Source organism: Nuphar pumila, chromosome 16 (assembly GCF_984573655.1).
Source record: "Nuphar pumila chromosome 16, dmNupPumi1.hap1.1, whole genome shotgun sequence".
NCBI classification, from domain to species: Eukaryota; Viridiplantae; Streptophyta; class Magnoliopsida; order Nymphaeales; family Nymphaeaceae; genus Nuphar; species Nuphar pumila.
The window spans coordinates 16,325,357-16,338,716 of record NC_143264.1 but is presented as its reverse complement, the minus strand read 5'-3'; the positions used below and the strand labels follow the sequence as shown (position 1 = coordinate 16,338,716).

General features: G+C 41.1%; 1 protein-coding gene across 1 annotated transcript in view; it reads right to left on the bottom strand.

Moving 5' to 3' along the window:
- Window positions 1-13,360, bottom strand: part of LOC149813023 (transcription initiation factor TFIID subunit 6-like) — a 124,046-nt gene that overhangs the window by 30,281 nt on the left and 80,405 nt on the right. The window contains exons 5-7 of the mRNA XM_089991927.1: window positions 8,219-8,322; window positions 7,952-8,089; window positions 7,776-7,871 (exon numbers count right to left, since the gene is read on the bottom strand). Of these exons, the coding sequence (XP_089848053.1) occupies window positions 7,776-7,871; window positions 7,952-8,089; window positions 8,219-8,322 (338 nt within the window). The remainder of the gene's footprint in view (window positions 1-7,775; window positions 7,872-7,951; window positions 8,090-8,218; window positions 8,323-13,360) is intronic.

Sequence of the window (13,360 nt, the reverse complement as noted above, 5' to 3'; positions counted from 1 at the left end):
TTTGGCACTCATGAAGTGCTTCCATTTCTTCATTCATAGCTTCAGTCCAATGACGGGATTGAAGGGCTTGATTAAAACAGGTGGGTTCCTCCTGTTTTGTGAGTTGAGACATAAACAACTGGAAGTCAAGGGAAAAGGTCTCATAACTCACCCATCGTTGAATAGGATGCCTAATGCGTGATAACCTTTGAGCTGGATCATTGGCGATGCTTTCCACATTCCTCGGCCCTGTATTTTTGTCCCTCCTGGTGTATATCTATCCAGAAAAACGTTCTACTGGAGGTGGCTCTACTGGAGGTGGCTCAACTGAAGATGGTTCAACATGCATCTGTGAGTCATCCAACTCTCTGCTCAAGCTGAAGGAAAGACAATTCGCCTGACATGATTCTCCTGTATTAGCAACAAGATCTGCGCTCATCCATGGATCATATACCTCTAATTCTCGAGATGGCAACTCATCGGAGTCATTGATCTGAAAATTTTGTTCATCAAAAACATTTCTGGAGGTCCTAATACGTTTTGTAGTAGGGTCATAACATTGATAGCTTTTGTATTCATCCGCATACCCAACAAATATGCACTTAGCGGCCTTATCCTGAAACTTATTTCGCAGTGATGAATCAATATGTACGTAACATACACAACCAAAAACACGCAGCTCATCATAAGAGGGATGTTGCCCAAATAAAGTATAATAGGGAGATTTCCGATCCAGAAGTGCCATAGGAAGACGATTTATGACATAAACAGATGTGTGAAAAACTTTTGTCCAGAGACTAACGGGCACATTGCTATCATGTAACATGCTTATCGCACTCTCGACAATATGCCTATGTTTCCTCTCCGCAACCCCATTTTGTTGAGGGGTATGAGGGCAAGAAACCTGTCGACTTATTCCTTTATCTCAAAGAAAGGCAATAAACTCGTTCGATGAATATTCTCCTCCACCATCACATTGTAAATGCACAATATCACATGAAAACTTGGTTTTGACCATCGAATGAAATTCCCGAAATATTTGGAAAACTGCATGCTTATGTTTCAAGAAGTATATCCAAGTATAACGGGAATAAGAATCAACAAAGATAACATAGTAACGACTGCCAGAAAGAGAAGGAATAGGTGCAAGTCCCCAAACATCGGAACAAATAATCTCAAATGGCCATGGAGCTCTTTTATTAATGATATGAAACAGAAGAACATGACTTTTGCAGAGTTCACGTGAGGAACATTTATTACTTTCTAAAAATGAAGATAAACTAGACTCTGGAAGAAGACCATCAAATACAAGATTTTCAACAAAGCCCCGACAACAATGTCCCAAGCGACTGTGCCAAATGTCTGGCTTATTACAATGATATGATGAATTAAAAACTCTCCATGAAGGGAAAAACAAAGGCTCTGAAGGCGAAGACACTGAAGAATGCTTGGACGACTTCAACTGGAGAACTGGGACTGAAGACGAAGACACTGAGGGAATCTCCTTGAAGACGTACATGTTCCCTTGACGCTCCCCCTTAGCGAACGTCTCCTTCGTTCGTAGATCCTTAACATAAACAGAAGAGGGAGTAAATTCGACGGAAGAATTCATATAATCAACAAGTTTAGCCACAGAGACAATGTTCTTTTTAATATTAGGGGCAAGGAGGACATAAGACAAATGAAGTGAGGACTTTGACATAGGAATATGTGCACTGCCAGTATGAGTAATGGAGTGATAGGTTCCATCTCCCGTAACTATACAACCTTTTTCAAAATAAGGCAATAAGTGAGATAACTTACCTGCATTACCTGTGACATGAGTGGCAGCACCAGAATCAATGTACCACTAGCCTTGCTCATTTTGCTTGATCGTCATCTGTGACAATGCTGATAACAAAAGTTGTTGCACATCTGTAGATGGCGCTTTCATGTCCACAGTAGAAGTTTTATTTTCAATTTTGTTTATTGTTCCTCTATTCTGCAGGTTAAACCAACAATCAGCTTTGACATGTCCTCTTTTGTTACATAAGAAACAAGTGGGCACTCTCCTCTGATTCCCTGCATTAGAGACACCCGAAATATTAGGTGTAGGTAAGATACTACGTCCTCCCTGTCCAAAGCGACCTCGGCCTCTGCCCCCTTGATGCCCTGCATTCCCTCGTCCAAAACCTACAGAAGTCCCCATAGCCAAAACTGAATGAGAACGAGCTGATTCATTTCCTTCTGCCCTTTGTTTCATAATCATCTCATGTTGGAGAAGTTTCGCTTGAAGATCGTCAAAATTGGGCAAGTGAGGAAGACATGTCAAAGTTGTGGTAAACATGTCAAAATCAGGGCCCAACCCATTAAGGAGTTATACTTTGTCTTTATCTGAAATAGCACTCCCAATAACAACCAATTGGTCAGTAATACTCTTCAAGCGGCCTATGTATTCCATAACTGTCATGGAGCCTTTCTTTAAACTTTGAAACTCATTCTTTAAATACATAACTCGGGCTTCTGATATCTGAGAGTATGTATGAGAGAGCTTACTCCACAAATCTGCCGCAGTGCAATCATCTGAAAGAGTAACCAACATTTCTTCAGAGAGTGTTGACGTAATATACGCAACCAAAGATTGATCCCGTTTTCTCCAAGTGGTATACTCCGGATTCTTAATAGATTTGGTAAATGCATCACCCCTTTCATCCTTGGTTTCCTGCAAAATAAGCCGTGGTGGTACAAAAATGGAGTCATCCAGATGTTCATCGAGATCCTGACTCCCTATAAACGGAAGTATTTGTCTCTTCCATGTTAAGAAATTAGAATGAGTAAGTTTTTCTGTAACAAGCTGATTTAAAAAACTTGCAGAGGGACTGGATGACGAGTATGAATCCATATCAATGGCAACAATGAATAGGCGAACAAAAAGGATTGAAGAAAGCAAACTAAGTTGGGATCACTTAATCAATCAGCAGTGCTACAGTAAGAATATGTACTTGTGCAACCAATACCATGAAAGGGAATTCCCTTTTTTTTTTTTGAGAACGAGAATGTAATCTGTTACAGTCTGCCTATAGGCGTTGCACAGAAAACTCTGATTTCACTGCTGATTAAAAAGGATGGAAAACATCAAGACAAGAAAATCTGATACGATGTTGAATGCTAAACTATGACAATGAGAAATAAACAAAAAAAAAAGTATGAATCAAGGAGTATTCACAGCATAGACTTAGAAAAATATTAACGCACGTTAAATAAAACATAGTAAGTGCAGTTGGGGATAAAAGAATTAATATGGAAGAAGGAGATACAGTCAGATGATGACGTTGAAGATTTTAGAAGAAGTTGATGCCAGCATATACTTAGGAAAATATTAACGCACGTTAAATAGAACACAGTAAGTGCAGTTGGGGATAAAAGAAGTGATATCAAAGAAGGAGATACAATCAGATGATGATATTGAAGAAGAAGAAGGAGATGCAGCTGACGTTGAAGAAGACTTGACAGATGATGTTGAAGAAGAAAGAACAGGATGACTTCACGGCTGAAGGAGTCTTCACGAGTCTTAAGAAAGAGGGAAGAGACGCAGCCGAAGACTTGACAGACAATGTTGAAGAAGAAATAACAGGATGACTTCACGGCTGAAGGAGTCTTCACGAGTCTTAAGAAAGAGGGAAGAGACGCAACAAGTCTTCTTCACGGCTGAAGGAGTCTTCACGCAGCCGAAGAACAGGATCTCGTTGAATGGGTGGCTGGTAGGGTTCCACAGCTACTGCTCTGATACCATAAAAGAATATGAGTGAGATAGGTTTCTTCACGCATCACCTGCACAGGAAACAGAAAGAAAGACAGAGAGAAGCAAAAAGGCTGGGGCGGCAGAAGAATACACGACCTCCAAGCCCTAATTCATATATATAAACATAAGTAATATGATATTACAATATTGCCATTAATGAAACATTATTCTGCGTGTTTTGATATAACGTGCGTATAGATCTGGATCCAAATCCATACGCATACTATATTTTAACAGGGGGCCCCATCAACGGGGGAAGGATTGGTTGGTTAACTGGGTCTAGATTGGTAGGAATGGGGTAGTATGGGTTTGGCTTAGGGGTTGTGTTATGGTAGAAGTAGTGGGTTGGATATGAGGTAGGGTTCCGGATCTGGGACGGGTTAAAGGATTGGGTCAGGTTCGGGGTTTGGTATGGGTATTGGGTATGGTCTGTGAAATAATGGGATGCCTCACCCAGAGTTACCAGTCGAGAAAGCAAGAGAGGGAAGCGGGAGCGGGAAGCGGGAGCGGGAAGCGAGGCACTTTCAAAAATTTAGGAAGCAGGAAGCGTGGGACCACTTAGAAGAAAATTCTGAATCGTCTCGGAAGCGACCTAGGAAGCGAACCGGAAGCGAGGGGGAAGCCAAAAAAATGGAAAAAATGGGGAAGCGTGGGGGAAGCACGCTTCCCATAAATGGGAAGCGTGTTTCCCATAAAAGAGAAGCGCGCTTCTCAAAAAAGGGGGACGCTTCCCCTCACGCTTCGAAAGTGTGGCGTTTCGCGCTTCCAAAGCGCGCTTCCCCTTTTGCTTAGGCGCTTCCGGTAACTCTAGCCTCACCTGATTGGATCTGGATCGGGTCTAAACCTACACTATTCGTCGAACCCAGAATAAGATAGAAAGGATCATGGATCAAGTTGTGGGGAACAAAGGCCTGGCTAGAACTCGATCCCTGATCCATAACATGATGGGTCTGGTTTTGACCTAGCTCGAAATCAAATTAGAGCTCCGTCCAGGGCCGATGCAAGACTGGGTCGGTAGTGGATCTCACATGAGGTTCAAAATTATTGGGTTGGATCTGGTTCGGGATAACCCGCGAACCGGACCCAACTGGGTAGGTCGGGTGATGGGGCTCAAGGCTCAGGCCCGCTCCCTGGGACCCAAAAAAGGGTGGTCCCCGAGGACCGGGTCTGGGCCCTATTACAATTGGCTCCAGGTCGGACCCTGTCGGGTTCGGTCCGATCCACAAGGGACCGCACCCCTTGCTCGCTGGTGGGCTGCGACCGAGCCCCCACGCACGAGCTCTGGGAGGGGTGATAGTTTAGCCCTGACTCGGGCTGATGAAGTCGCACCTGCAGCCTGGCCCAACGCCACGCTCGGGCCCTGCAGGCCATGTCTGGCTTGCAGCACCTTCACCGTGGCTTAAGGCCAGGCCTGCGCACCCGAGTTGATGTTGGGAGGACCCTCAACGACCCCCTGATGCAGTTGGGAGGCACCGACCACCTGAGTCACCGCTGCTACCGGGACGAGGTTCAGAATAGGTACCATTTGCGAGATGGTTGTGTGGCCAACATCCATGTGTAGGCTCATCTCGACGCCATCCAGTTGCACGGCAGATTGATGGTACATCGGTTGGACTGGTTTGATCGTTGCGGCATCCGCGTGTTCAGCTGCACCGTCGCCCAATCCCGCTCCCCTTTTCAGCATAGAAGTCGCGTGTGTCTCCTCCAACGACTCAAGGACCGCGATCTGACCTTCAATCCCATCCAAACGTTTTGACATGCCGGCTATGTCCATACTTACACGTAGCATATTTTCTTGGATCTTCCTTATCATGTCGATCATCCGCATCATGGGATCCTCGTTGCCGGTATCCGATCCCTCTCGTTCCTTCCCGCTCGTAGGATCGTCCCTCGCTTCTTACACCATGCCGTCGACCAAGGAGGAGGAGTTGCGCTCTGATACCACTTTGATGCAGCGAGAGATCGAAGTTCTGACGTTAATGTTGATCTTTCAACGCACGATCAGTCGTGTAGAAACAAATGACTTAAGGGAAAACGCTGAAGCAGGGGGGGTCGATTCAATCGATCCACCTTAATGGTTTATTAAAAAAATATAAAGAACTACAATGAATAATGACAAAAAAAACTAGGAAATAGAACTGGCAGCTGAAAAGAAAAGAAAGGCAAAATGAAAAGGCTGATGTAGCTGAACGTGACAGAGAACCGAAGACTTCCAAAAAATCAATCTTCCCCCCTCTATGTAACCCTAAAGCAGGGTATTAGTAGGGCGCGAAGGGATCTGGGTCTCGGATCCAGTCCTTGGACCCGAGAAAGCTCCACCCTGCTGATGGATCTGGGACGTTGTCGAAGTGTGGTGCCGCTTCAGACCTTCGCTCGCCTGGAATAGGTGCGCAGGGGCATGTCCCTGCATCGTGGTACTAGACTCGCGATCGGATCCATCATCTAGGTCTGATCGTCCATCCCATTGGTGCCGAGATCCCTGGCCACGTCCGGGTCACTCTGTATAGGCTCGGCCCGGTCCTGCTCTGCATCAAATACAATTAAAAAAAATGCTATGCATCATATTGTATCGTACGATACAGTACTATACAGGGGGTGTATCATATGATACACCCGATACAGGTACGATACAAACCCGTATCCAGATACGGGTGTGTATTGTATCGCTTTCCGCCAAAGTAACGATACTTACAATACTGATTTGTGTGGTGTGTATAGTATTGCTTCCCCCCAAAGTAACAATACTTATTTGTGTGATAGCAAATTCATACTTCTTAAAAAAAGGTGAGCATTTGATGACTTTTAAGAGCAGATCTCAGTAGACACAGATTGATTACGTTTTTAAGACGAAGAGAAGTAAAAATGTTTAGGAATTGCAAGGTCACTCCAAGACAATGAAACACTACCCAACATAGATTACTAGTTACAAATTTATGCATAAATAGCAAGATAAGAAAAAAAAATATCAAGAAAACCCAAGAATTAGATGGTAAAATTTTAAAAGTGATAATATAAAAAAAGAAAAATATTACTCGAACAATGAAATGAGATGTTAGTAGAGGCGAGTGACATGTAGAATATGCATGTTGCCAAGCAAGTACTGGGAAAACAAAAGACAAATCCCATGCTGGAGGGAAGAAATTCAAAAATCAATCAAGGATAAGTATACTTTTAAACAATGGCAAAAGGTAAAAAAATATGATGGATTTGGAAAAATAAAAGCAGCAAAAAATGTGATTAATAAAGCTAAACATAATGTATATGATGAAATATGTACAAAAAGGTTTTAGTCAAGGATGAATAAATTAAGGAGAGATGAAGAAAATATGTTTGTTACTTGCTATATGAAGAATGAAAAAATGAAGTAGAACACAAAGGGGGACCTAATGAAGGAATGATCGATAGAATTAATGTGGAGAACATCAAATAGCAACAAATAAGATGAAGAAAAACAAAGCATTAGGATAATATACCTATCCAAATTTTAAATGTCAATGGATAAGATTGGGATAAAAAGGCCAACAATTAAAATGCCATTTTAATTAACATGGTCAAGATATGACTGTTTAATAATATTTTTACAGGAAAAATGGCAAATGAGTGGAGAGAGTCTTAACATTTAAGGGGCTACATCTTGGGGATCATGGTGTCGTGGGATAGAGAGGGATGTGTAGTCAGTGATTAGAAGTATGACTTAGAATGAACCATCCCATCTGAGACATCAGTCTATCATGGGACAATTGACACCATCCCATCTGAGACCATGTCCATTATGATATATTGTAGACTTAAACAATGTATCATGTCAGCAGAAGTCACCATTGAAATTTAAAACTATAAGATAGTTTAGCAGTATGACTTAGAATGAACCCTTCACCTTGAAATGAACCATCTGGAAGGTAAAACAGATTAAGCTATGTCTAACAAAGATGTATTACAAGTGAGAAGGAAAAAAAAACTACAAATTGTTGGAATTAGAAGCAGAAAATCTGCAAATAAATCCAAACCAACTTACATAAGGTTCAATATGTATATGAGGATTCAGCAGAAGACTATGGACTACACGCATCAGAGCAAATAGGAGACGGAAATCATTCAAGCTCCTGACAACCTATCACAAGGCTTGAGTGAGTATATGAAGCTCAAACTTGGCCACAGAAATAAAATACCAGATTTTGTATTTTGCATTACCTCATCTGCAATAAAATGCGTAAAATATGGAACTAAAGGATGAAGCCCTGAATCTGTGGTCAGACTCGCTAATGCTTCCTTGAAGAGGGGTGAGTCGGATCCACCAACAATAAGCTCCGTAATTTTATCAAAGTATAGCTGCAGAAGTCCAATAAAGGCTGGGTAAAAACCTACAGAACAATCAAGAATCTATACGAAGATGCACCAGAGTGTTTTCTTTAGTGACAAGAAACCTTTAGAACAATAACAGACAATTACAAGAAGTACCTGGAGCTCTCTTGATAATATGTGCTTAACAGGAAACTTAATATCAACAGGAAGTACATCCTCTTTGTTGTGTTCAGGCTTATTCTCTGGAGGAGCTACAAGCACTGATGATAAAACAAAGAATCAATTCCCAATATACTAGTAAAAATTAACAGGAAAAAGGTGTTAGTATGAGTATCCTAAAAATTCAGTAGTTTCAAATTGAATGTATATGGTCTCTTAAAATGTATCACCAAAAAAAAATCCTTGTTGTAAGTATAAATATATATATTTATATACATAGAGATACATATACATATAATATATTATATGTATACGTATCTCTATATATATAAATATATATATTTATATACCTTTTTGATCTCTTACCCAAAAAGGGTATTTTTGTAATCTTGCGCATATTCCATTTGGAATATGTTGTATTTTTCTTTTTCTTTTTCTTTTGTAATTCTTTTTATTCTTTTCATTTTTTATTTTTTGTTTTATAAAAGGTGCATTGGGGGTCCCCCAATAGAGTCGTTGGGGGGCCTCCAACGGTCACAAATGTGACAGTTGGGGGCTCCCCAACGACTCCTTTGGGAGCCCCCCTTTGCACATCTTGCCTCTTGTATAAATAAGGGTGTTCCCCCCTTGTGTTTTCTAAGCTTGAGAGTCTCAAGCATTTGTTATTTTTATTCAATACATGCATTGTTGCATGTTTACCACTTTTACGCTTTTTGCGTATTTTGTTCAAGTGTTGTGAGAGTGTTTGTGAACACTTCTTTTATAAAGTATTTATGCTTGTATGCGTATTGTCTCTTCATAGACAATTTCACATGGTATCATAGCTCGGTCGGTGATTGAGGATCGTGGGATTCTCCTTTTTTCAAGTGCCTCGAAAACCGTGCCTTCGGATCCTTAGAAGTTGAAGTGGTGGATCTTGATTCTCAAATATTTTAGAAGGATCTTGTGCAAGCTAGAAGTTGAAGCATTGTGTTGGTACGCCCTTTTTCTCCTTTTTTTTACTCCTTAATGGGTGAAAAAGAGTCTCACTTCGCTCTTGGCTTCAAGTTAAATGGGTCCAACTATCATTTTGGGACGGGAACATGGAGGCTCACATAAAAGGTAAAGGATTATGGGGTTATGTGCAAGGCACAATTCCGGAACCGGAACCCAAAATAACCGTAATGGACGAAAATGAAATCAAGATTCTTGAAGGAGAGGAAATGATCAAAGCTCTTGAAGAATACTCCAAGAAGCACGACGAATGAGAAATGAAGAACTTCAATATTCTTTCATGGTTCTTCGCATCCGTTGAAACAAAGATTAATGCCAATATTGTCAAATTTAAATGAGCATCGGAAGCTTGGCATTATCTCGAGAAAATGTATACATCAAGAGATCTCTCCCACAAGTATTACCTTCAAAAGAAGGCCCTCTCCCTTACTCAAGGTGAAATGTCTATTAGGGAATATTTTGCCGACCTCTCCTCCATTTGGGATGAACTTTCCATGCTTGAACCAAAATGGAGTGGCGAGGCAATTGAACTCCGCCACAAGCAACTTGAAGAAGATCGGTTCTTCAATTTTTTGAATGGGTTAAGACCGAAATTTGAGCAAATAAGATCATCACTTCTATCCTCATTTTCTCTTCCTTCTCTTGAAGATGTTCTCACCAAATTAAGTGGTGAGGAGACTCGTATGAGTTTATGTAAACAAGGATCAAATGTTCTTGCGGTTCCTTGTAATTATGAAGAAAACAATGAGGTCAATGTTGTATCAAGACCCAGAAATAATGTAAAGACCTATCGTCCTCTTCATTTCAATTCACAAAATCAAGGAAGTGATGGTGGACAAAGAGGAAAGAGAGACTATAGCAAGATTATTTGTTATTTTTGTAAAGAACCGGGACATATCAAGCCCATATGTCCCAAATTGAAGAAGCTTCTCGCCATGGCTACCACCGGTGTACCACAAAAGTATTAGAATATGAATTGGATATGAATCCGATAAAGGATCCATATCCATTCACGAGTTTTGTTTTGTACTCTAATGTAACATGTGCAACTAATGCAAGGCACTTTTGTCTTTGTAAAATGATTGTAACCCTATTAAGACTAATGAAGTATTACTGCAGCCATTTAAGGAGAATAGTGGCTGCCGATTCCAAATAGAGAAAAGAAAATCCGTGCTTTCTCTCTCCCTCTCCTTTTCCTTTCCCGAGATATACAGGGGTTTTAACATGGTATCAGAGCAGCGGCGACAACCCTGGGCATAAAGGTGTCTTCTTCGAGAACGCGAAAGGATCTGCACCTTTTGGCCATGCCTGCTCCTCTGCAAGTCGACCCTGTGCTTCTCTGTCACGCCTGCTACCTTCTGCGACTCTCTGTCACGCCTGCTATCTTCTGTAAGTGCAGACGAGTTCACAAAAGCCGAGCCCAAGAGCCGAGTTTCTTCAATCATCTTCAGTCGAGCCCAAAAAGGTGAGTTCAACCCTGTGCATCTTTGTCACGCCTGCCACTACCTGCGCCTCTCTGTCACGCCTGCTGTCTTCTGCGACAGATACTGGAATCTGTCTATCACGCATGTTGTCTTATGCTACTTCAGACGAGTTCACAAAAGTCGAACCCAAGAGTCGAGTTCCTTCAGCCGAAACAACTTGTTTTTGCTGAGAAAAGTCTATTTTCTGTCTTCTAAACAGGTCTTTTTCTCTTCTTATCTTATCTCACAACTTGTTTTTGCTGTCTTCCATTTTTGCCCCATCATCTCCCAACTGTGTCATTGTCGTGACATTGTCTTTCTCTGTGTTGATTTCTGCCAACTGTGTCAGTCCAGTTTCATCCAACTGTGTCAGTCCAGTTTCAGCCACTAGTGTCATTTTGTAGGGTCATTCTGTCAAAAAAAAAAAGGAAGGACTGTCAACAAGTCTACAAATGGATACTTCATTCAATTCAGGCCTTTCTTCCAGTTTTCTGGGGCAGCTAGTTTCAGAAAAGCTAACTACAAACAACTATCTGACTTGGAAAAGGCAAATTGCTCTTTTTATTCGTAGTCAAGATCTTTCAGGTCACTTGGATGGCTCCACCCCAATGCCTCCAGAATTTTTCGCAACCGAAGCCAAAGAGGATGGAGGATCGCAGAATATTATTCGCAACCCTGCATTTGTTACTTGGATGAAGCGTGATCAAGCCCTCGTCGCGTACATCACTTCCACATTGTCACAAGAAGTATTGATTTCCATTCCTGATGATTGCACATCCAAAGTTTTGTGGGAGGCTTTAGCTCAGACCTACTCTCAGATATCAGAGGCTAAAGTGTTGTTTCTTAAACGTGAATTTCAGATGTTAAAAAAGGGGGCAATGAGCATTATTGAATTCTTAAATCAAGTCAAAAGCATCACAGATCAATTAGCCATGGTTGGGCAGATAAAGAAAAGGTACATCAGACACTGAATGCACTGGGTTCAGAATATCATGTTCTTGTTACATCCTTATTATGCTTGCCTACGTTGCTCAACTTTGAGGAATTACGCGCCAAACTCTTTCAGTATAAGATGACACTGAAAAGCATGTCTGAAGCTCCAACAGGACAATCATCTACGCATGAGGTTCTTGCCACAAGGGTGATAGCTGATCGACCACGAGGAGGATGTGGCAGAGGCAAGGGAAATCCAATCCAGGGTGGATGTGGGTTACTACTTACACCAAATTCCACTGTTAGTTTTTCAAAGAATGTTCCCACATGCTATTAGTGTAACAAACGAGGTCACATCAAAGCTAACTGCTGGTTCAACCCACAAAATCGAAATAGAATGCAAAACACTAGAAATGTTGGTACATCAGGAACTGTAGGTACATTTCGGGTCAGTGATGATGCTAAGGATCTTCTACTATCTGCAATGACCAGCTTGAATCTGAAGCAAAATGATGATGGAATATGGTATGTTGACTCTGGGGCAGTAACCCATGTGACTGGCAATGCAGGTAAGTTCTCTACTTTGACTCCCTATTTTGGAAAATCTAATATTGTAACTGGAGATGGGACTCACCACCCTATTTCAAACATAGGCAACGTTCTCATTCCTTTGTCTAAGTCATCTATTCCTTTATCTGATGTTGTTCATGCACCAAATATAAAGAAAAATATTGTCTCTGTTTCTAAGCTTGTTGATTCTACCAATTCATCTGTGGAATTTACTCCTACTTCTGTCTTTGTCAAGGATCTTCAAACGAAGGAGATGTTTGCTAAAGGAGAGCGACGTGGAGACATGTATGTCTTTAATGAAGATTCTGCCTTCCAGTATCATGAAGCCCAAGTCCGATCCCGTCTCTAAAAGCGTCTTAAGTACATCCAAATGCAATAAGTCAGATCTCTGGCATTCTCGTCTTGGTCATTGTAGTCAAGTCTTTATTGAAAAGTTAGTGTCAAATGGTTTTCTTTCAGAGTCTGTTTCACCTTCATTGAAGGATAAAATATGTCCCAGTTGTCAGGTTTGCAAAAGTCATGTACTTCCTTTTCATCAAATAAATAAAAGAGCCTCCATGCCCTTTGAGATATAAATATTATGTATCTTTTATTGACAGTTTCTCTCGTTTTACCTGGATATTCTTTATGAAACACAAATCAGAGGTTTTTCTCATTTTTCGTCACTTTCATGCCTATGTTAAAAATCAATTCTCCCAAAATATTCAAATTCTCCAATGTGATGGAGGTGGTGAGTATTCCTCCAAAGAATTTTTAGATTTTCTCCAAAATAATGGGATGCATCGTAGAGTTTCTTGCCCGTACATTTCACAACAAAATGAAATTGCTGAACGTAAACATAGACATATTGTGGAAAGTGCAATGAGTATGATACATAGGAGTAACTTACCCATTAGTCCTTGGACTGAAGCTTTTCACACTGCCACTCATGTGATAAATCGTCTTCCTATGCCTATTTTTGAAAATCAATCTCCCTATTATGTTCTCTTTGGTGCACATCCTGATTATAATGAGTTACGAGTTTTTGGATGCACATGTTATGTACATATTGACAAATCCATGAGGACTAAGTTCCAGGACAAAGCCTCTATTTGCCAATTTGTAGGTTATGCAGATGAACACAAGGGTTACAGGTGCTATGATCCCGTCAATAAGAAGATAAGAATTTTCAGAAATGTTG